Source organism: Salmo salar, chromosome ssa18 (assembly GCF_905237065.1).
Source record: "Salmo salar chromosome ssa18, Ssal_v3.1, whole genome shotgun sequence".
NCBI lineage: Eukaryota > Metazoa > Chordata > Actinopteri > Salmoniformes > Salmonidae > Salmo > Salmo salar.
Window position 1 is genome coordinate 65,704,613 of NC_059459.1, and position 23,784 is coordinate 65,728,396.

Genomic DNA, 23,784 nt, shown 5'->3' on the forward strand with positions numbered 1-23,784 from the left:
GAGAGAGGAGAAACAGAGAGAGAGAGAGACCAGAGAGAGAGAGAGAGACAGAGAGAGACAAGAGAGAGAGAGAGAGAGACAAGAGAGAGAGAGAGAGAGACAAGAGAGAGAGAGAGAGAGAGACAAGAGAGAGAGAGAGAGAGAGAGAGAGAGAGAGAGACAAGAGAGAGAGAGAGACAAGAGAGAGAGAGAGACAAGAGAGAGAGAGAGACAAGAGAGAGAGAGACAGAGAGAGAGAGAGACAAGAGAGAGAGAGAGACAAGAGAGAGAGAGAGAGAGAGAGACAAGAGAGAGAGAGAGAGAGAGAGACAAGAGAGAGAGAGAGAGACAAGAGAGAGAGAGAGAGACAAGAGAGAGAGAGAGACAGAGAGAGAGAGAGACAGAGAGAGAGAGAGAGAGAGAGAGAGAGAGAGAGACAAGAGAGAGAGACAAGAGAGAGAGAGAGAGAGAGAGAGAGAGACAAGAGAGAGAGAGAGACAAGAGAGAGAGAGAGAGAGACAAGAGAGAGAGAGAGAGACAAGAGAGAGAGAGAGAGACAAGAGAGAGAGAGAGAGAGAGACAAGAGAGAGAGAGAGAGAGAGAGAGACAAGAGAGAGAGAGAGAGAGACAAGAGAGAGAGAGAGAGAGACAAGAGAGAGAGAGAGAGACAAGAGAGAGAGAGAGAGAAGAGAGAGAGACAAGAGAGAGAGGCAAGAGAGAGACAAGAGAGAGAGGCAAGAGAGAGAAAGAGAGAGAGCGGAAAAGAGGACGCTAGGCTATCTAGTGCAGAGGCTGAGAGGCAGAGAGATACAGGAGTGTTGGCAGTAAACCAATCCAATATTTGACCGGATTAGAAGAAGGGGCTGTTATGATATTTTAGGGCAAACAATACTCACTGCCAATCGTGGCTCCTATTCACAGCTATAGTTACAGGAGGATGGACAGGGGAGTGGACTTAGTGCTAGATAGCTTGTTTGTATTGTGCTTCCCACTCAAACTGCACATGATCAACAAACAGGCACCAAATAAGGAGGGGGGATAAGCAAAACAGAAAGAGAGAAAGAAAAAGAGGGATGGAATAGTAAAAGAGAAGAAAGTGAAATAGAGGAGAGGATATGCAGCTCAAAAGAGGGAGGGATGCCGGCCAAAAGGGGCTTTGGTTCCAGTTGCACTGGGACAGGCAGGGAGAGAGGAGAGGAGAGAAAAGGAGAGAGCGTAGGAGCAGGCAGTGGAAGAGCTTGAGGAACAGAGGGAGAGGGAATAGTGCCACCTATTGGACAAAGAACCTCACTTCACCTGGCCGATAAGCATATTAGGACCTTGATCCATGACACAGAAAATAAACACAGCTGAGCCACCACCTTTTCTCTATCTGTACTTATCTACAACCACATTACTCACAATATGTTTTTATCAAGCACACAATAGGCCTCGGTCAAAGAAAGATGAGTCTTATATACTGTATATGGCATTAATGGCCCAGGTATAAGGAATGTTCTTATGCACGACGCAAAGCGGAGTGCCTGGATACAGCCTTTAGCCGTGGTATATTGGCCATATAACACAAACCCCCGAGGTGCCTTATTGCTATTATAAACTGGTTACCAACATAATTAGAGCAGTAAAAATAAGTGTGTCATACACGTGGTATACGGTCTGCTATACCACAGCTGTCCGCCAATCAGCATTCAGGGTTTGAACCACCCTGCTAATAATGCTTGCTATATCAGTAGTGAATCAAACATGTATTAACCCAAATGTAATAGCATATATAATATCCTGCCTGTTGGTGAGTCTTACCCAGCATGTTGAAGATGAAGTCTTTGGCCGTGTGGACCTCGAGGGCCAGCTGGTCCCCGAAGTCCCCATGCTCCAGGGTGACCAGCTCAGACACCTGGGCCGACAGCTGCTCCAGTGTGGCCCCCGACCGGAAGTCCACCTCAGAGGCCTTCTTCACCAGGGCTGGGGTCCGGGGGGCCACCGCACTCATCAGGGACTCCATGGTGAGTCACACCCTATGGAGGGAGGGGGCAGACGGGTGTCAGGAATGTTTATCATGGAGGGGAGAGAACAGTTGTTTGCATATTGTGTGTGAGAGGCAAACAAAGTGAATTGTAACTTTGTTATTACACTCTCAGTCCTAGCACTGACTACTAGCTAACTGGAATTCTGAGGGCGTGACACCAGGAACTTGGAGGGTTGTGAATCATTGTTATGAATCACACACACACACACACACATTGATTAGCAGCTAATCATATCAACTATTTTAGCTAGCTAACAAGTTAGACTAAGTGTCATTATTTTGATCTGTTAATCCACATTAAACGCAGACCTCAAATGAATATCAAAATTAATATTAATCTGATACACCACGTATACAGTAGTCAAGCAGTGAAAGCATGGGCGCTGTCCTCAAAACTAGGTCAATTAGCTAGCTAGTTAGCTAACATGCTAATTAGCTGGCTAATTTATGAGAAACGTTAGCCAGTTACTTAGCTAGCTAGAAAACAAGTAAACTGCAAATTAGTTTAACACAACACCCATATATGGATGACAGTTTAGACTTCCTAACTAGTTAAGATTATTCAGAGAGGACACCGGAGTCGATTTTCGATAATAAATTAGCTAGCTAGCTAGCCGGCTGGCGTGTTACCCACACAGGTGGGGATAAGTGCAACACAGCTGAGCTAGCAGCATGCGAGACAGCGATTCTTTCACACACCGCAGCGTTGCACTATTTGAATACATAAATACACATTTGAACAAGCGCGCGCACACACACCCTTAGCACGCAGGTCTGGTGAAGTTTCTTTGCTATCTTCCAGGCTTACTGTTATGGACTTTATATTGAAATCCGATTTCTTCCACCGTCATTTCCAACAGGTCCTCTGCGCCACCTTGCCCCTAGCAACACAGAACCCGGAAATCACGGCCCTCCACTGAGAATCTTGGGATTAGTAGTGTTTGTAATATCTCCCCAAAACTACAAAACTGATGTGTTGCCTATGATTACATTTGTGTCACTCTGTAGCCTACTGCAGGGTTTCCCGATGCTCGGTCCTGAGCCCCCCCTGGGTGCACGTTTTGTTTTTGTTTTTTACACTAGCACTACACAGCTGATTCAAATAATCAAAACTTGATGAATGAGTTGGTTATTTGAAACAGCTGTGTAGTGCTGGGGGATTGGGAAACCCTGGCCTACTGTAAGGTGGATCACTTGAGATAAGGACAGTGCAGCACTGCTCTAGTCAGAGATTTGATATGGTGCTATGATTATCAAATCTGTTGGAGTCTAATGCAATTAAAAAAACAAGATTATTATTTCCCAATAGAACATGGTTAACATGATTATGAAGCATTTGCTTGCAATTAATAGGACTATAATTTACATGATAATTCCAATGTCAATACAGCAAATGCTCTAGCAAACCAATGACCAGCAAAAGAAGCACAACGGAAACCTGAAAACACCATCCAACTTGGAACTGAGTGAGTAATGTTTACTCTGAAGCTACTTTTAAAGCCAAGCAGAAAAATACATTAAAATTATATATTTTACTTTATAAGGACTGAATGCTAAGTTAAGGCTACCAAGCTTGCTAGGACAGAACATATCTGACTGCAACTTCAATTAGCACTTAGGTGTGAAGTGAGAGGTGTCAAAGCCCAGCCTCCCCCACCCAAATGCAGAGGCCATTGAAGCCCCCTCCCTCTGTGCAGAGGTCATTACAATGCAGTACCCCTGGATTCATCTCTGTTTTGAACTGATATGCAGCCAGGACACTTCAGTTGTAAATGACCTCAATAAGAAACAATATTGTTGCTTTGATCACATCAGAAGAGATCCTCCTCGCGATCTCCAAAATACAACAGCGACAGGACAACTTTGTTTGGCTGTCGTAAAGGACCATTCACCGAAACTGAAGAGATATAGCTAGCTAACAACCTAATTTTCCATGTGGAAAAAAACGGTGGACAAAGACTTGCTAGCTAGCTGGGATTTTCTACAAGGAATCTGCCTCCCGAAAAAAAGCTTCTCCCAAGTGGGTGTGACACCTACTCCATTGCCTGCTGCACTGCAGCTTGGATTTCACCTGGCGATCTGTTCGCCATCTGCCCTGGCCTGTCTCCCCGTCTGGTACAGGTACCCCCGCCACAATCCCCCCTTTCTCCGGAGCTTTCGCTCGCCTCCAGCACACAAGCACTGTTGGGGTTGAGTGACTCTTTGAACTTACAATGGCTAGCCCTAAGTCGTTATATTTTTTTCTTGAGCTTTATGAGATTTTCCTCATGACTCCTGCGTGCTTTGTTGACTCTGAACTTGCTTGTTTACCCGACCGTAGAACAGACTTTTTGTCCCCGCACCCAGGAGTCTCTTTTGGTTACACGGACTCTCGGCCTCCCATCCTATTCTAACCACATCTCGCTGGCTTGGTATTCATGTTACCTGATGAAATTGCTGTGCAATATGATCTTGTGGCCATCTGATGCACATTCAAATGTCATAAAAAATCAACACTGCAGAGCTCTCCCTGTCCTCTGCCGTGCCCTGATTGTATTACTGCTGATGATATCTGGAAATGTGCATGTACATCCGGGCCCATCTACTGTTGCTAGCCCCAATTCTGACTTGTGCTCTGATATCTGCTTAATTGATTTCTACTCTCATAAAAGCCTGGGTTTTCTGCACGTTAACACTAGAAGCTAATTACGTAAAATGTATCAATTGAAAGTGTGGGCTCACAGCTCCAATCCAGATGTGTTGGTCATTACTGAGACGTGGTTAAGAAAGAGTGTTTTGAACACTGGTTATAACTTTTCAGCAAGACAGATCTTCCAAAGGTGGTGGAGTAGCAATCTTTACCAAGGAACATCTTCAGTGCTCAGTTGTCTCCACCAAGTCTGTCCCCAAACAATTTGATTTGCTGGTTTTAAGCATTAAACTTTCAAATAGCTCTGTGTTGACTGTCGCTGGATGTTATCATCCACCATCAGTACCGGCCTGTACCCTACCTGCCCTAAGCTCTATCCTGGCCCCTTACACTAAGTCTGAATTTGTCCAGCTGGGTGACCAAAACTGGGACATGCTTAAACCACATGACCAAGTCCTAAAGCAATGGGACTCCCTAAATGTCTGTCCCCAAACAAGGTATGACTCCAAATACCCAGAAAAGGCTAATCTCCTTGATGTTATCCTCACAAATAATCTTGATATGTATCAGTCTGGTGTTTTCTGTAATGACCTTAGTGATCACTGTTTTATAGCCTGTGTTGGTAATGGCTGCTCAGTAAAACGACCTGTCCTGATTTGTCATAGACTCTTGCTAAAAAACTTTAATGAGCAAGCCTTCCTACATGACCTGGCCTCTGTAAATTGGTATAGAATTAGCTCTGTCGAAAGATGCTTGGACTTTCTTTTTTCATATTTTCAGTGGTATTGTTAAACACGCCCCCATAAAGAAAATTAGAATTAAAAACAGGTTCAGCGCCTGGTTCGACTGTGATCTGAGTTAATCAACCTCAAGAATTACATTTGGCGAAAGGCTCGGCACACGCATGCTCAAGCTGACTGGCTCTCGTTCAGGCAAACGAGAAATAAGTGCACTCAGGCTATCCGGAAGGCCAAAGTTAGTTACTTAAAGGAGCCGTTCTCTTTCTGTGGGTCTAACCCTAAGAAGTTCTGGAAAACGGTTAAAGAATAAATCTTCCTCCTCACAGCTGCCCATGTCACTTAATATTGATGATGTGGTTGTTACTGACAAGGAGCACATGGCTGAGCTCTTTAATCACCACTTCATTAAGTCAGGATTCCTACTTGACTCAGCCATGCCTCCTTACCCATCCAACATTTCCTCATCTCCCACCCCTTCTTATGCGACTAGCTCCGATGCTTCTCCCTCTTTTCCCCCGGCCCAGCTACAAACTTTCTCCCTGCAGGCAGTCACCGAGTCTGAGGTGCAAAAGAAGCTCCTTAAACTTGACCCCCAAAACCATCTGGATTGGATGGTTTTGACCCTTTCTTCTTTAAGGTTGCAGCCCCTATCATCGCCAAGCCAATCTCTGACCTTTTTAGCCTGTCTATCCTCTCTTGGGAGGTTCCCATTGCTTGGAAGGCAGCCCTGGTGCGTTCTTTATTTAAAGGGGGGAGATCAAGGTGACCCTAACTGTTATAGGCCACTTTCTATTTTGCCCTGTTTATCAAAAGTGTTGGAAAAACTTGGCAATAATCAACTGACTGGCTTTCCTGATGTCTATAGTATTCTCTCTGGTATGCAGGTTATGGATGTGTCCCTGCAACCTTAAAGGTCCTCAATAATGTCACCATTGCCCTTGATTCTAAGCAATGTTGTGCTGATATTTTTATTGACTTGGCCAAAGCTTTTGATACAGTAGACCAATCCATTCTTGTGGGCCGGCTAAGGAGTATTGGTGTCTCTGAGGGGTCTTTGGCCTGGTTTGCTAACTACCTCAGAGTTCAGTGTATAAAGTCAGAACATCTGCTGTCTCAGCCACTGCCTGTTACCAAGGGAGTACCGCAAGGCTTGACTCTAGGCCCCACTCTCTTCTCAATTTACATCAACAACATAGCTCAGGCAGTAGGATGATAGTCTTATACTCAGCTGGCCCCTTCCTGGATTTTGTGTTAAACACTCTACAACAAAGCTTTCTTAGTGTCCAACAAGCTTTCTCTGTCCTGAACCTTGTTCTGAACACCTCCAAAACAAAGGTCATGTGGTTTGGTAAGAAGAATGCCCCTCTCCCCACTGGTGTGATTACTACCTCTGAGGGTTTAGAGCTTGTGGTAGTCACCCCATACAAGTACTTGGGAGTATGGCTGGACGGTACACTGTCCTTCTCTCAGCACATATCAAAGCTGCAGGCTAAGGTTAAATCTAGACTTGTTTTCCTCTATCGTAATCACTCCTCTTTCACCTCAGCTGGCAAACTAACCCTGATTCAGAAGACCAACCTACCCATGTGAGATTACTGAGACGTAATTTATAGATCAGCAGGTAAGGGTGCTCTCGAGGGGCTAGATGTTCTTAACCATTCGGCCATCAGATTTGCCACCAATACTCCTTATAGGACACATCACTGCACTCTATACTCCTCTGTAAACTAGTCATCTCTGTGAACTCGTCGCAAGACCCATAGGTTGATGCTTATTTATAAAACCTTCTTAGGCCTCACTGCCCCCTATCGGAGATACCTACTGCAGCTCTCATCCTCCACATACAACACCTGTTCTGCCAGTCACATTCTGTTAAAGGTCCCCAAAGCACACACATCCCTGGGTCGCTCCTCTTTTCAGTTCGCTGCAGCTAGTGACTTGAACAAGCTGCAAAAAACACTCAGACAGTTTTTTCTCCATCTCTTCATTCAAAGACTCAATCACTCTTATTGACAGTTGTGGTTGCTACGCATGATGTATTGTTGTCTCTACCTTCTTGCCCTTTGTGCTGTTGTCTGTGCCCAATAATGTTTGTACCATGTTTTGTGCTGCTACAATGTTGTGCTACTGCCATGTTGTTGTCATGTTGTGTGGCTGCCATGCTATGTTGTTTTCTTAGGTCTCTCCTTAGGTTGTGTTGCGGTGTCTCTGTTGTCATTGTGTGTTTTGTCCTATATTTTTATTCCCCCGTCCCCGCAGGAAGGCTTTTGGTAGGCCATAGTTGTAAACAAGAATGTGTTCTTAACTGAGTTGCCTAGTTAAATAAAGGTTAAATAAAAAATAAATATGCAAAATACAGCTTCCACACAGCTGACGTGAAGTGACACCTCTACTCGTATGCAGAACAAGGGGGCGAGATGGCGCCTGTACTAGCCCTCTGCTTTTAAAAGACAAAGGGACACCACAGGCTCCCCTTGCAGAACGAGATGCTCTGCCTCTGACAGCTTCTGACTCTTTCCTCTCCTCCTTTGCCCTTTTTTCTTCAGGAGGGGAGAGATTTGCAAAGTGATCAAAAGATCTTCAAACCATTGCCAGTTTCCCCTCCATCACCCCATCTTTGCCGGTGTCACCTTGAAATACCTCCCCCTTTTGAAGCCATATCAGAGAGGCTGACAGTGCAGATAATTGGCCCAGTGGAGGTAATGGAGGAGAGACCTGAGAGGACCTAGAGCCAACCAGGAACTGGAATCTGTTGAACCACTTCTCAAATTCTTCTATCCATCAGCAAATTCATCAAAGACAAAGTGAGGGAAGTGGTGGAGACAGAGAGAGGTGCAGGGCAGAGAGGGGCAGCACTTATAGCTACAGTTTACATCTATGACATACGATTTCTGTGTGAATGCTGTCTATTTATTTGTCAACATTACTCTGCAGCCTCTGTCATTCCCTCAAAGGTAGCAATCATTGGGTGGTTGTTGGGGGGGATTTTTATATGCATTTTCATACATACTCCTCTTAGCCTCACATGCATCGTGTCTAACCTGTATAGAAGCCTCAATTGCAGTAAAACAATGGGATAGAGAGAAAGAGGTGTGTGCTGCTCTGAAAGAGGCAGTAGCTGAGTCTCAATGGCACCCTATGGGTCCTGGTCAAAAGTAGTGCACTATGTAGGTCATTTGGGACTTTGCCAGTGTTTAATGCGGAGGCGCGGTGCCCATTGAAGTGAGGGGATGATGATCTACCTGAAAGTGTGATAGTGCTGACCATTTATGGGTCTGTAAAGGTCAGGAGGGAGCAGTGGTTTGAGAGCTTTGAACAGCCATTACATTTTATTCCGCTTCAATGTGTGGGCTTCTGTGTACTGTGAATTGATGCTTCAGAGAGAGGATTAGTTGCTGCTGTGCTCTCTCAATAAAATAGTGTGTGTGTTGTATGTATTAGAGAGAGAGAGAGAGAGAGGCTTTGGGTAATCATGTCGGGTGGTATAGGCGTAGTTTCATTTCACACTTTTATTCAGAGGAAAATATCCTGAGAAGCACATCTTCCCACCTAGTCGTCAATCTCGCTCTCCTCAGTCCCACCAGCATTCAGACAGACTGTATTTGTGCGAGTGATAGTCTTACACCAGCCAAGCTTCACGCTCATTCTGACCACAACCAAGAAATCAATTGGCCGTTGAGCTCTCCCTAAAGAAGCTTGGTCTGCATGCCAAATGGCACCATATTCCCTTCAGAGTGCTACTTTTGACTAGAGCACTAAGGGCCATGGTCAAAAGTAGTGCACAATGCAGGGAATATGTTGCCATTTGGGACACAGCCCGGTTCTGAGGTAATTACCCAACCGAGTTTGGTGGTGTGAGAGAGAAACAAATAAAAAAAATACTTTAAAACGAATTAATAAATTCTGTGTAAAAAAATAAAAATAAACAAAAGTAGAGGGTTGTGAAGCAAAACTCCCTTAAGATACAATTAACAATATCTCCCTTCTCTCCCACCCACTACACCAGAGAGAGGTCCAGTTATAGCTAGAACACCATTCCTAACCCCTTAGCCAAAGGGCTAATTGCATTGCAACCTGCTTTACAGTCTGTGCCCAGCCTCACACAACTGTAGGATAATAAAAGCAGAGTGAGGACACGCAGAATGAACGGCAGAGTTTATTGCTGAGGCAATAAACTCACAGGGTGAATCCTCATTGGCCAGAGATTTCTTTGGCCTGCAAAAACAAAGAGGGGGATAGTGAACAGAAACCAAAAGAGAAAGTGTGAAGCACAGGCCCTGAGAGAGAGAGAGACTGAGCCCAAGAGCGAGGAACACAGCCTGAGAGAGAGGGAGAAGAAGAGACCAGAGAAAGAACTCCCTTTTTTGTTTTTTAAAACAGCATATTGGAGCAGAACGTTGTGATCAGGGTTATCAATTCTAACAAGGGGATACTGTGCTGCTTCAGTAATGAGTGACTGTTTGGGAGTGTGTGTGTGTGTGTGTAGTCCCAACGCTGCACACCCAAAATGTCAGCAACCAGGAGGTGGAGGGAAACACAGGCACAATGTGATGTGGCTGGGTGAGTGTGAATGGATTCTGAACACATTCTGATGGTGCAGATCTCTCTTCTCTGTCCGTGGCACCATCTCACATATTCAACTTAAAATGTGCAGACGGATGCCTCCAGCAGCCCTCCCACACAAACAGTCCATACATTTTCCTGTTTCCTCTCCTTGTCTCAGGAGCCTAAATTAACTAACTTGTATATCCAGTGTTTCCATTCCAGAGATAACAATGGCAGTTTGATAGCCTGACCCCGTTTTCCCCAAAGCCCACTAATCGGCCTTCTAATGAGCATTTTATGAGTCGTGATCAAAGTTCATTGGGATGTGCTTTAGTCAACAGGATTTCTACTTTCAATGGACTCCGAGTCAGTCGGCTGGCTTATGAGCGTCGAGCCACCCCTGCAAATTGACCTGGAGATTTATAAAGCAATTTTCAAAAGATCCCTGCGCAGACGGCCTTCACACACACACACAGCCTACAATCAGGGAACGGGAGGATGGAATGAAGGAAGGAATTAGCGCTTCAATGAATTTCACTTCCAATTTGAATACAGATAGGTTTGAAGGAACGTAGCTCCGGCTAAAGTGAGGCCAGTGTTTAATGAACTCCGTGTTCTCTGTACACCGGTACTTAGAAGATCAAATGCTGAGGGGCCATAGAGACATTCACTATCAGAAGGCTTCCTCAGAAGGAACAAATCACGGGTTACAGGGAGGTGATCATCAACTCTTTTCAAGAGGTTTATTTATGATAAAGGATTAATATACATTAGTCTTTCGGATCCATTCAAACTGAAACGTGCGTGCGTTAACACCCACACATAAAAACAAGAGAAATTTAAGTCACGGGTACATCGCAGCCTGTGATGACGACGGAAAAATGTAAAAAGTGATCCCTCACAACCTTATCTTCTCTTTACACCCATGACAGAACAACTGCAGGGTTTAGATAAGTGACATTTTACCAACGCCCCTTCTTCTCTGAACATAAGTCAGTTTGTGTCCTGTAGAGAGAGGTCATTCACCACCAGTGGGGTCCAAGTAGGGGTCAGTGGTTAAAATGTCAGAGTTCAGATGGCTATGGCCAGCCAACCAGCGATCAGGAACATGCCCCCGTAAGGAGCCAGTTTCCTCAGGACAGGGTTCTCCGTCAGGGCCTGGTGATACAGGGAGCCACAGAACGCCCCCATGCCCACTACCAGGAGGGTGCCCGCCTGCAGAGGGAAGAGGGGAAAGTGACTGTGTGCTTCTCCGCTTACCATTAAGGCTGACCATTTAAGACATACACACAGCCTTCTCAGAATGTGGCATACCGTATCTGAAAATACATGTATTTGGACATCAAATCACTAATGCAAACACAAATGGAAAATACATGCAGGCGGAGGATTATAATAAACCATAGAGATACATATTTACAGTGCCTTCAGAAAGTATTCACACCCCTCGACTTTTTCCACATTGTTGTTACAACACCCCATAATGTCAATGTGAAATTATGTTTAGACATTTTTACAAATTAATTAAAAATGAAAAGCTGAAATGTCTTGAGTCAATACGTATTCAACCCCTTTGTTATGGCAAGCCTGAATAAGTTCACTCTGTGTGCAATAAGTGTTTAACATGATTTTTGAACAACTACCTCATCTCTGTACCCCACACATACAATTATCTATCCCTCAGTCAAGCAGTGAATTTCAAACACAGATTCAACAAAAGACCAGGGAGGTTTTCCAATGCCTCGCAAAGATGGGCACCTATTGGTAGATGGGTGAAAATAACTTTTGGATGGTGTATCAATACACCCAGTCACTACAAAGATAGACATCCTTCCTAACTCAGTTGCCAGAGAGGAAGGAAACCACTTGGGGATTTCACCATGAGGCCAATGGTGACTTTAAAACAGTTACAGCGTTTAATGGCTGTGAAAGAAAAGTGAGGATGGATCAACAACATTGTAGTTAATCTACAATACTAACCTAACTGACAGAGTGAAAAGAAGGAAGCCTTTACAGAGTACAGAATAAAAATATTCCAAAACAAGTATCCTGGTTGCAATAAGGCACAAAAGTAAAACTGCAAAAAATATGGCAAAGGAATTCACTTTATGTCCTCAATACAATGTGTTATGTTTGGGGAAAATCCAACACAACGCATCACTGAGTACCACTTCATATTTCCAAGCATGGTGGAGGCTATATCATGTTATGGGTATGATCGTCATCAGCAAGGAGGTTTTTTTAGGATAAAAATAAAATGGAATATAGCTAAGCTCAGGCAAAATTCTAGAGGAAAACCTGGTTCATTCTGCATTCCTTACAGACACAGACAGCAAGACAACCTAAAACACAAGGCCAAACATACACTGGAGTTACTTACCAAGACAACATTGAAATCTACGGCAAGACTTGAAAATGGATGTCTAACAATGATCAATAACCAACTTGACAGAGCTTGAAGAATTTCAACAATAATGTGCAAATATTGTACAATCCAGGTGTGCAAAGCTCTTAGACTTAGCCAGAAAGACTCACAGCTGTATTCACTGCCAAAGGTGATTCTACATGTGTGAATACTTACGTAAATATTTCTGCATTTAATTTCAACAAACATGTTTTCACTTCGGTATTGAGTGTAGATGGGTTAATCCATTTTGATTTCAGGCTGTAACAACAAAATGTGGAATAAGTTTAAGGGGTATGAATATTTTCTGAAGGCACCGTATGTTCTATTACAACACTAGTGTTCAAAAGTTCATTCTGTAATTATAATGATAGGAGCGAGGTATACAGTACATACCACAGCAGGTTTCCTACAGCGAGAGGCCCCCAGCAGAGCTATGCTGTGGTAGAAGTGGTACTTGTTGGCCGTCTCATACAGCTAAGGAGAGGTAGATACATTAGATACATTAGAGACCAGAACTGTCTGACAAATAAGTTGACAGGGTGGTATAACATTGCAATATATTATATATATATTGGTTATTTTTAAGCAATAAGCCCAGAAGGAGTGTGGTATATTGGCCATATTGCACAAACCCCTGAAGTGCCTTGTTGATTTATAAACTGGTTACCAACATACATAGAACACCTAACAAGTATTTTTGAATCATACCTGTGGTATATCGTCTGACATACACACAGCTGGAATGCTGTTTTAGCCAATCAGCATCAAGTACCAAAGCTACCCTGTTTATAATTGTTTGTGTGTATATATACAGTCGTGGCTAAAAGTTTTGAGAATGACACAAATATTCATTTTCACAAAATCTGCTGCCTCAGTTTGTATGATGGCAATTTGCATATACTCCAGAATGTTATGAAGAGTGATCAGATGAATTGCAATGAATTGCAAAGTCCCTCTTCGCCATGCAAATGAACTCAATCCCCCAACAACATTTCCACTGCATTTCAGCCCTGCCACAAAAGGACCAGCTGACATCATGTCAGTGATTCTCTCGTTAACACAGGTGTGAGTGTTGACGAGGACAAGGCTGGAGATCACCCTGTCATGCTGATTGAGTTCAAATAACAGACTGGAAGCTTCAAAAGGAGGGTGGTGCTTGGAATCATTGTTCTTCCTCTGTCAACCAAGGTTATCTGCAAGGAAACACGTGCTGTCATCATTGCTTTGCACAAAAAAAGGCTTCACAGGCAAGGATATTGCTGCCAGTAAGATTATCGGATCATTAAGAACTTCAAGGAGAGCGGTTCAATTGTCGTGAAGAAGGCTTCAGGGCGCCCAAGAAAGTCCAGCAAGCGCCAGGACCGTCTCCTAAAGTTGATTCAGCTGCGGGATCGGGGCACCACCAATACAGAGCTTGCTCAGGAATGGCAGCAGGCAGGTGTGAGTGCATCTGCAGTGAGCTCTGTCAGGAGGAATGGGACAAAATTCAACCAACTTCTTGTGGGAAGCTTGTGGAAGGCTGCCCAAAACATTTGACCCAAGTTAAACAATTTAAAGGCAATGCTACCAAATACTAATTGAGTGTATGTAAACTTCTGACCCACTGGTAATGTGATGAAAGAAATTAAAGCTGAAATAAATCACTACTATTATTCTGACATTTCACATTCTTAAAAATAAAGTGGTGATCCTAACTGACCTAAGACAGGGAATTTTTACTAGGATTAAATGTCAGAAATAGTGAAAAACTGAGTTTAAAATGTATTTGGCTAAGGTGTAGGTAAACTTCCGACTTCAACTGTATGACAAAACATTTATTTTTGCTGCTCTAATTACACTGGTAACCAGTTTATAATAGCAAATGCTATTTAAGCAATAACGCAGGAGGGGGTGTGATATATCGCCAATATACCACGGCCGCGTTCTGTTGTACCCCTTAGCCGTGGTATATTGGCCATATATCACACCCCCTTGTGCCTTATTGCTTAAATAGCATATGAAACAACAACACTTACCACTATCGAGTAATCCTCTGGATCTTTGTTTTTGAAACCTGAATAAACAAAATGGAGATATTGTAAAGGGCCAGGGTGGTCATGTCATGTGATATCAAGAACAGTGAAGCCTATTTGTGTAACTTTATGTTTAGCCATCAGGAGCCTGCAATACACGCCTTTTCATTCGGTTAATGTGCGTCATTTACAGTAGCTTGGAAACTGCAGCCGGAAGGCACACAGTAGGCAACATATAGCTAAATACATTGTTATTATTTAGCTCTAGTAACATGGCCCAATGAGTGACATAAGCCTGTCCTGCAGCGCATACACAACATGACTAACTTTTAAAGTTCACTAACGTTACACAATCATTTAATCTGGTTGTTATGCCCCGCACAATTACGAAGACGTGAATTCCTACCGTGAGCTCCGTATGCCCCAGCCGTGACAGCAAGCGCCCCGGACACTCCTGCTAACCTCTGCACAACCAAAGACGCGGTCATTGCTAAATTTTACAAGCCGATAAATGACTGTGAAAGATCAAGGAAACTGCATGCAGTAGGGCGCTCTTCTGGGAGAGCACATCCGCCGGTACAATTGTTTACTGAACCATAATGGCGCCCGTCGTGTTACAGTTTACAATGTCCGGTATACATTTTATATAACTTTTAGATAACTGTGGCTCATTATGGCAAATGAAAATGTCCTTGTATAGCCTAATAGAGCTCATCAGACAAATCCATATGGAATGGCGCCACAAACACAACACTGATTTGCACATAAAACAGTACTTTTCTGCTATCTTCAGACATTGCTATAAAGTTATGCTATTTATCACAGGCGAAATTGCCTCAGGGGATGGGAGGACATGTCGCCCCCAATGTGCAGAACAGGCAGATTTGCCCCCCCCCCATCATTTATTTAATTGTGGGCCCTCCAGATAGCACATTAACACGTTATCAGCAATGGCAAAATGTGTAGAATTGCAGGAAATTAGCTTTAAAAAACAACTTTGGGCACAAAAACAGTCCAACTCTTAACACTTGTAGCTAGCCAGTAACTTCTGCCCCAGTACGTGTTTATGTCAATTTTCATTTCAAATGATTTGTTTTTGGACGGAAGCTGCAGAAAACGGTAAGAAATGGCACTTCTGTGACAGATATCTTATTCATATTTTTTTTGCTGTTTTTAAGCATTACATGACCTGGTATGATGGTGCATTGATAAGATATATAGTTTAAAGCCATTATTTTAGCGTTTTTGGCCAAAGTTTAAAAGTTTACCTTTAAAGTAATTGTCCAGTGTTTCCAGATTTCTATAAAATATGACCTATAGTTAATTACATTATGAGTGAAATAGTTTTCCTTCCAAAAAATGGTAATTAAGTACGTTAAAAAAAACACATTTTCTGTGTTGGAATGGTGTGAGCACACCCCAACAACAGAATGATGTGGGCGTATACCAGTCATTAAAAAATATACATACGAGTAGACCGCTGATTGCCCAGCTCATCCTATATTATCCTCTATGAGGAAATAGCAAGCATTTTTGAAATGGTCTGTTTGAGATAAGAGTTTACGGTGGGGTTTTTGAAGTGTTTTTTCTCCAGTTTATGCTTTAGTCACAAATATGAGTCAACAACATTATTTGGGGATGATTTAACAGAATATTAACTTTTAAAAGTGAGATTTTCACTGGGGGTGCAATGCAAATAGTCTGGGTAGCCATTTGATTAGCTGTTCAGGAGTCTTATGGCTTGGGGGTAGAAGCTGTTTAGGAGCCTCTTGGACCTAGACCTGGCACTCTGGTACTGCTTCCCATGCAGTAGCAGAGAGAACAGTCTATGACTAGGGTGGCTGGAGTCTTTGAACATTTTTAGGGCCTTCCTCTGACACTGCCTGGTATAGAGGTCCTGTATGGCAGGAAGCTTGGCCCCGGTGATGTACTGGGCCGTACGCACTACCCTCTGTAGAGCCTTGCGGTCAGAGGCTGAGCAGTTGCCATACCAGGCAGTGATGCAACCCGTCAGGATGCTCTCGATGGTGCAGCTGTAAAACCTTTTGAGGATCTGAGGACCCATGACAAATCTTTTCAGTCTCCTGAGGGGGAATAGGTTTTGTCATGCCCTCTTCACGACTGTCTTGGTGTGCTTGGACCATGTTAGTTTGTTGGTGATGTGGACGCCAAATAACTTGGAGCTCTCAACCTGCTCCACTACAGCCCTGTTGATGAGAATGGGGGTGTGCCCTGTTCTCCTTTTCCTGTAGTCCACAATGATCTCCTTTGTCTTGATCATGTTCAGGGAGAGGTTGTTGTCCATGCACCACACAGTCAGGTCTCTGTCTCATCGTTGTCGGTGATCAGGCCTAGCACTGTTGTGTCATCAGCAAACTTAATGATGGTGTTGGAATCGTGCCTGGCCATGCAGTCATGAGTGAACAGGGAGTACAGGAGGGGACTGAGCACGCACCCTTGAGGGGCCCCTGTATTGAGGATCAGCGTGGCGGATGTGTTGTTACCTACCCTTACCACCTGGGGGTGGCCCGTCAGGAAGTCCAGGATCCAGTTGCAGAAGGAGGTGTTTAGTCCCAGGGTCCTTAGCTTAGTGATGAACTTTGAGGGCACTATGGTGTTGAACGGCTGAGCTGTAGTCAATGAATAGCATTCTCTTTTGTCCCGGTGGGAAAGGGCAGTGTGGAGTGCAACAGAGATTGCATCATCTGTGTATCTGTGGAGGGGTATGCAAATTGGAGTCGGTCTAGGGTTTCTGGGATATCCTTTCAAAGCTCTTCATGGCTACAGACATGAGTGCTACGGGTCGGTAGTCATTTAGTGAGCTTACCTTAGTGTTCTTGGTCACAGGGACTACGGTGGTCTGCTTGAAACATGTTGGTATTACAGACTCAGACAGGGAGAGGTTGAAAATGTCAGTGAAGACACTTGCCAGTTGGTCAGTGCATGTTCGGAGTACACGTCCTGGTAATCCGTCTGGCCCTGCGGCCTTGTGAATGTTGACCTGTTTAAAGGTCTTACTCACATCGGCTGCGGAGAGTGTGATCACACAGTCATCCGGAACAGCTTATGCTCTCATGCATGTTTCAGTGTTACTTGCTTCAAAGCGAGCATAGAAGTGATTTAGCTCATCTGGTAGGCTTGTGTCACTGGGCAGCTCTCGGCTGTGCTTCCCTTTGTAGTCTTTAATAGTTTGCAGGCCCTGCCACAGGAGCCAGTGTAGTATAATTTGATCTTAGTCCTGTATTTACGCTTTGCCTGTTTGATGGTTTGTCGGAGGGCATATCGGGATTTCTTATAAGCTTCCGTGTTAGCGTCCTGCTCCTTGAAAGCGACAGCTCTACCCTTTAGCTCAGTGCGAATGTTGCCTGTAATCCATGTCTTCTGATTGGGGTATGTACGTACAGTCACTGTGGGGGGGATGTCCTCCATACACTTATTGATAATGCCAATAACTGATATGGTGTACTCAATGCCATCGGAGTAATCCCAGAACACATTCCAGTCTGTCCTAGCAAAACAGTCCTGTAGTTTAGCATCTGATTTATCTGATCACTTTTTTATAGACCGAGTCACTGGTGCTTCCTGCTTTAATTTTTGCTTGTAAGGAGGAATCAGGAGGATATAATTATGGTCAGATTTGCCAAATGGAGGGTGAGGGAGAGCTTTGTACATGTCTCTGTGTGTGGAGTAAAGGTGGTCTATTATTTTTTCCCCTCTGCTTGCACATTGAACATGCTAATAGAAATTAGGTAAAACTGATTTATGTTTCCCTGCATTAAAGTCCCCGGCCACTAGGAGCGCCACTTCTGGATGAGCGTTTTCCTGTTTTCTTATGGCAGAATGCAGCTCATTGAGTGCGGTTTTAGAGCCAGCATCGGTCTGTGGTGGTATGTAGACAGCTACAAAAAATACAGATGAAAACTCTCTAGGTTGATAGTGTGGTCTACAGCTTATCATGAGATACTCTACCTCAGGTGAGCAAAACCTCGAGACTTCCTTAGATATCGTGCACCAGCAGTTGTTTACATAAATGCATAGCCCCCGCCCCGTGTCTTACCAGAGGCTGCTGTTCTGCCGATAGAGTGTATAACCCGCGAGCTGTATGTTCTTATTGTCGCCGTTCAGCCACGACTCGGTTAAACATAAGATATTACAGTTTTTAATGTCCCGTTGGTAGGATAAATGTGCTTTCAGTTCGTCCCATTTATTTTCCAGCGATTGAACGTTAGCTAGCACCACGGAAGGCATCGGCAGATTAGCCACTTGTCGCCTGATCCTCACAAGGCAGCCCGATCTCTTTCCGTGAAATCTATGTTTCCTTCTCCAGCGAATAACAGGGATCTGGTCGGGTGTCTGTATTATATCCCTCCCATCCGACTCATTGAAGAAGAACTCTTCGTCCAGTTTGAGGTGAGCAATCGCAGTTCTGATGTTCAGAAGCTCTTTTCAGTCAAAAGAGACAGTAGCAGCAACATTATGTACAAAACAAGTTACGAACAATGCGAAAAAAACTAACAAAATAGCATGGCTGGTTAAGAGCCGATAAGACGTCAGCCTTCCCCTCCGGCGCCATCATGCTTCCTTTTTTTGCCTTCAAGTTTATTATTTTTCAAAAACAGTGAATCTATAGCATTATTTAGGATACTTAATTCATAAGCTTATAGTATACTAAATGAAACAATTTTTGGAACAATAATGTGCAGAAAGTGTGGTTTCACATAACACTATTTTCTAAAAAGTGTGCCTTCACCAGGATTCAACCCCATACCCTGCCGTCCCTGAATGTTCCATAGTTTCCAACTCTACCTGCTAAGCGACTGGTCAGGTGAAACTTTCTGTAAAAAATCCTAACTACATTTGTAAGTACGTTGTACATTCGAGTTCGGTGTTTGAAAGCAGCTAGGAATCTAAGAAAGAACTGGAACCACAGCAAAATCAGTGGGATCTTGCATTTTGCAGCACAGGGAGAATTTCAATTGCATACCTCTCAAATCCTCTGTTCTTGTCCCTCACCTCCTCAAAACCCATTGGATGAGAAAGTCAAAGGGCCCTCCCCTCTTACCTTCTCCTCCAATGGGTTTGTCATGGTTCCACCTGTCACCAGAGGGTGTCAGAGACCGTCCTAGAGACATTAACAACACTCAGGTGCGTCCAATTTACTCATTATGCTTTTCCCTTTTAAAAGAGGTGTGTTTTTTGTTGTTGTCCTTTGCAGAAACTTGAATAGTTTTCCGTGTGCGTTCATTTCCTGAGTGAGATTTAGAGACTTAGTGTTTGTTGTTTTCAGGTGAACTGTGATCCTGCGGCTACCGTTTCTCAGTAAAGTATTATATTTATCCTTAACCACTGATTCCTCGTCTGGTTTCTTCTCTGCACCTGGGTCCAATCTCATCACATCACAGGGTTTTGAGAACGAGAACAGAGAGGATGCGAGGAGTGTTCAATTGAGATTCTCCCACGGTCTGAAAAAGCACATGATCAAATGAAGATTTGGACGTTATTGATGACGTGCTTCTAATAAAGTGATACAGCAATCGGCACACTGCTTTGAAGGAAATTGCTTTGCAATTTCGATGCATGCCCCGGAGCTCCGGTATCAAACAGAACATCACTAGAAATCGCTAGTCACATAAACCAAAATTAGCAAGCATTTGCAATATACTGTACAGCGTAGGCCTATTTTAACACTAAATGAAATGTCTGGCGCTCTCCAGTGTACACCATCACAATAGCATAACTTAACACTGGAGATAACAGAAAGAAACTGTTAGGCCTATCAGTGCAAATCAGAGTTGTACATGTGGTGCAATTACATTGTTATTTTTCCTTTATTTTACCAGGCTAGTCTCATTGAGAGTAACAATCTATTTTACAAGAAGACATGGCCAAAATAGAAGCACACAAAGTTTCAGACACACTAACCAGGTTTCCATCTAAGTTTTTTATGCGAGTAAAGTATGTCGGATAAAAAAATGGCACGACAGGCCTGATGGAAAAGGCATGTAAAATTAATAATTCGAGAAATGGTGGTGGAAATGCCTTTATGTGCAAATATTGATATAACAACTATTATATATCGAAGTAAACTTGGCGTCAAGCGATGATATGTTGTGTGGTCCTCCCACTAATATTCGGGAAAGCATGCAGTTTATTAAAGGTTGACTCAGTGAAATGACGTCGCCACGAGCAGCAACGCAGATATTGAGATGAGCAAGATGCAAGACTTTGCTGTCACACAGTCACACACAGTATCTGCGCATGTGCCAGGGTTCGCTTCACGCTGTTCACAGCATGGTATCCAGGCACCAAAACAGAGGAGAAGTTGAGACTCAACCTTCAACGCTCTTAGTTGTTGCAAAAATTGATCCACTATGCTGTTTACTTTCTGCATCTACGTCATATCTCTGAGTCTACCTTTAAGTACATATGAAATAAGTTGTGATGAACTTCATAGGGTGGTGAAAGTGCATGGCGGTGAGCTTGATGCTTCTTTCCAATAAATATCGAGGGTCTCATTCTGGTGACATGATGATCGATGCTTGGCTGCCGTTTGACAAATAAAAATAATATCACTCTTTTGTCAATAAAATCTCCTCATGTAGGCTATACTCACCCTGTATCTGCGAGCTGTTGGTTAGAGTGCACGTGAGTGGGCACGTTCCGCTACATAACCTTTTCTGTAACCATAACATTTTTTTGTCACAAAACCACCGGTAGAGTTCAAAATTCAATGAAAACCCATTTAACTTGCATTTTTAATTTGGTACATGGGAATTTAATTGCAAAAGTTATTTTTATGCGACTATGTCATCACGCACAGCCTTTTATCCGCAACAAGTCAATTCGATGGAAACACCTTTTTTTCTATGGAGACTTCGGAATATTCAATTGAAAATCTGCCACTAATTGGATGGAAACCTAGCTACATTCAGCATTAAACATAAAGCACTGTAGTTTAAAAACATACATTTACATATGGAGCAGAAAGATGATTTTGGGGAAGTGTGGGGGTCTAGGGGGGCCAACTACAGCCCCCCACTTAATTTTCCATCATAGTGTTTACTCTAGCTTTAAACTAATTTAAAGGGACGAGCTCCTGTAATTTCAGGACATTTTGAAGCTTGTTTCAAGTGGAAGCGGCAGAGACCTTGAACACTTTTTTTTCCTAGCTCTGAATGGGCCTTATGCACAGTCAACAAAACACAGTCATGTGAGCGTAGGCAATAGTTGTCATTTGTCTGCTGGACAATGTACTGTAGGTACACAGGTAAAATCGGACCTGTCTCAGCATAGCCTTAAAAAATTTAACCTTGGGAGGTGGAGAGTGGCTGCATAAAAGCTCTCACACTCTTGTCTATGACCCGCCTAACCTCAAATTCACAGCTAAAATAAAATAAAATAATATATAAAACAAGCTTTTTACCTTGACTGTTTTAAGAGCTACATTTGAAATCCATAATTCATAGGACTGCTTGAATTACAGCAATGCGGTTCACATAAATTATTTATAGCACTACTCTCCCATTTTCATTTTCACTCTAAAACGTTACCCAGCTTTAGAGAAGGCTTAGTCTGTCCAACCCTCCATTACTGCCTTACAGACTACACACTAAAACTTGACAAAGTTACAGAGACTCACTTCATGGCTCATGCAATTACAATTCAAAATACTTATGTTTCACAAGCAGTGAGCTCCTTTTCTTTGTTACGATACATTTTGAATATAGGCCTAGTCTATTTTCACTGTCAACAGGAAATGCTGGAACGATAATGTTCTTTACTTTTCTACATAATATAAGACATTTGCTTGTATCCTTCCTTGTTGAGAAGTGGAACAATTGTGTTGACCAGCTGGGGGCACTATTTTACTGTCTCAACCACTGTGCAGATCTGTCCAGAAAGCTTACCCACATAAAAAAAATCCTACCATTTACTACAGAATACTACAGTACTTTCTATAGGATTCTTTAGTCAACTGTAGTATACTGTATAATACTATACACTGTAGTATCCCTCGATCATGTGTAGTACTTAGTATAGAATTTAGTAGTATACTGTAGAATACTATAGTATTATCCCCAACAAAATGCTGTTGTAAATACTACAGAAATTTTTGCAAAAACAATACAGTCTGCAAAAACACATAAAAACTCTGAATTCTCCGTTCAGAACCCACCTATACCTACCTACAGGTTATGGAAAATGTAATTGTTTTGAATTTCTCTTGTAGGTTTCATCAAGATGGAAAACCTCCCACTTCTATGTCAAAGATAATAAAACAAAAACACTTTAGTAAATACTACAGTAATGGTTATAAAAACACTACAGTATACTACAGTCTGCAAAGCACTACAGTAAATACAACAGTATACTACTGTCCACTAAAACAGTACAGTAATTACTATAGAAAATGCTTAAAAATAAATACTACAGTATTTATACTATAGTAAACTGTAAATACAACAGTAATAATGTAGGCCTACCCACATGAAAAAACATTACAGGGAATACTTTAGTATTCCTTCCATAGTGTACATTATAGTATTTTTTCATGTGGGTAGGCCTACATTATTGCCAATTAATAGTTTGATGTTAATGAGGGTCACAGCACATACATGTAGCTGAGAACCCCCCCAGAAAAAAGTTATCCGCATGTATTATCAAATCCTATTAAATCCTGGGTGACAGAGAAGCATGTGTAAGGAATGTTAATACAATGTTTGTCATTAACACTTTTTAATTAGCGTTTAATTAAAAACAAGCCCTGTGGCTTCCAGTCCTCCCTCATCTGCGAGATAGGTCTCTCTCTCTCTCTCTCTCTCTCATACCTGTCTGAGGGGGTCTGGCAGTGTGTTCATGTGTCATGATTAGTTTGCATTGGTGTGAATGGATCCAGTATGAGGAAAGTTAACTGGCGTTAGTACAATGACTTCCGATCATTGCCCCAACACTAGTTACTGATCGTGCTAGATAGCAACTTCCTTCAAACTGCACACAGAGATATAAAATGGTATCCACGAGTTCATCTGGCTCTGGGGAAGTAGATAAAGGGCTTCATTATATCCCTGTAAGTGTGTGATGTGTGCATGCATGCGTGGGTAGGTGTGTGGGTGCGTACGTGTGTCGGTGTGTACATCCGTACGTTTGAGTTGTGTGTGTATTCCTGCCAGTGCCTGCATGTGTGTAGCCAATATATGTCCCCTGCTTACACGGTTACACCGCGAAACTCTATCTCTTTTCATTACAGTCCACAGGTTCTTTTCAATTTGGCCTGCGCCAGCCAGACAGACGGAGGAAGGACCACAGAAAAGTATTGCTTTACATCTTGTTTTCCCTCACAAGCAGCAAATGGTCTGTAAGTCACAGCAGCTGTCTCCTGTAAGGTTCCTCAAAAGCAAACATATATCTCACTTCAGAGAGCCTCTCCTCTTCCGTCTAGGGCGCTT

At 43.0% G+C, this 23,784-nt stretch overlaps 2 protein-coding genes across 3 annotated transcripts in view; both read right to left on the bottom strand.

Moving 5' to 3' along the window:
• Positions 1 to 2,943, bottom strand: part of LOC106577696 (protein MB21D2) — a 22,138-nt gene extending 19,195 nt beyond the window's left edge. Inside the window, exons 1-2 of one of the 2 annotated variants that reach the window (XM_014156025.2) lie at positions 2,814 to 2,943; positions 1,780 to 1,994 (exon numbers count right to left, since the gene is read on the bottom strand). In XM_014156025.2, the coding sequence (XP_014011500.2) occupies positions 1,780 to 1,981 (202 nt within the window). In that variant the 5' untranslated portion in view covers positions 1,982 to 1,994; positions 2,814 to 2,943. Of the gene's footprint in view, positions 1 to 1,779; positions 1,995 to 2,764 lie in introns of both variants that reach the window. The other variant, XM_014156026.2, reaches the window with a different exon arrangement.
• Positions 2,944 to 10,637: 7,694 nt separating this feature from the next.
• LOC106577697 (transmembrane protein 256) lies at positions 10,638 to 14,945 on the bottom strand. Its single transcript, XM_014156030.2, has 4 exons — positions 14,745 to 14,945; positions 14,342 to 14,379; positions 12,720 to 12,800; positions 10,638 to 11,134 (listed from the first exon to the last, which is right to left on the bottom strand). The coding sequence occupies exons 1-4, from the start codon at positions 14,824 to 14,826 to the stop codon at positions 10,991 to 10,993; spliced, it is 345 nt and encodes a 114-aa protein (XP_014011505.1). The 5' UTR covers positions 14,827 to 14,945; the 3' UTR covers positions 10,638 to 10,990.
• Positions 14,946 to 23,784: the final 8,839 nt, after the last annotated feature.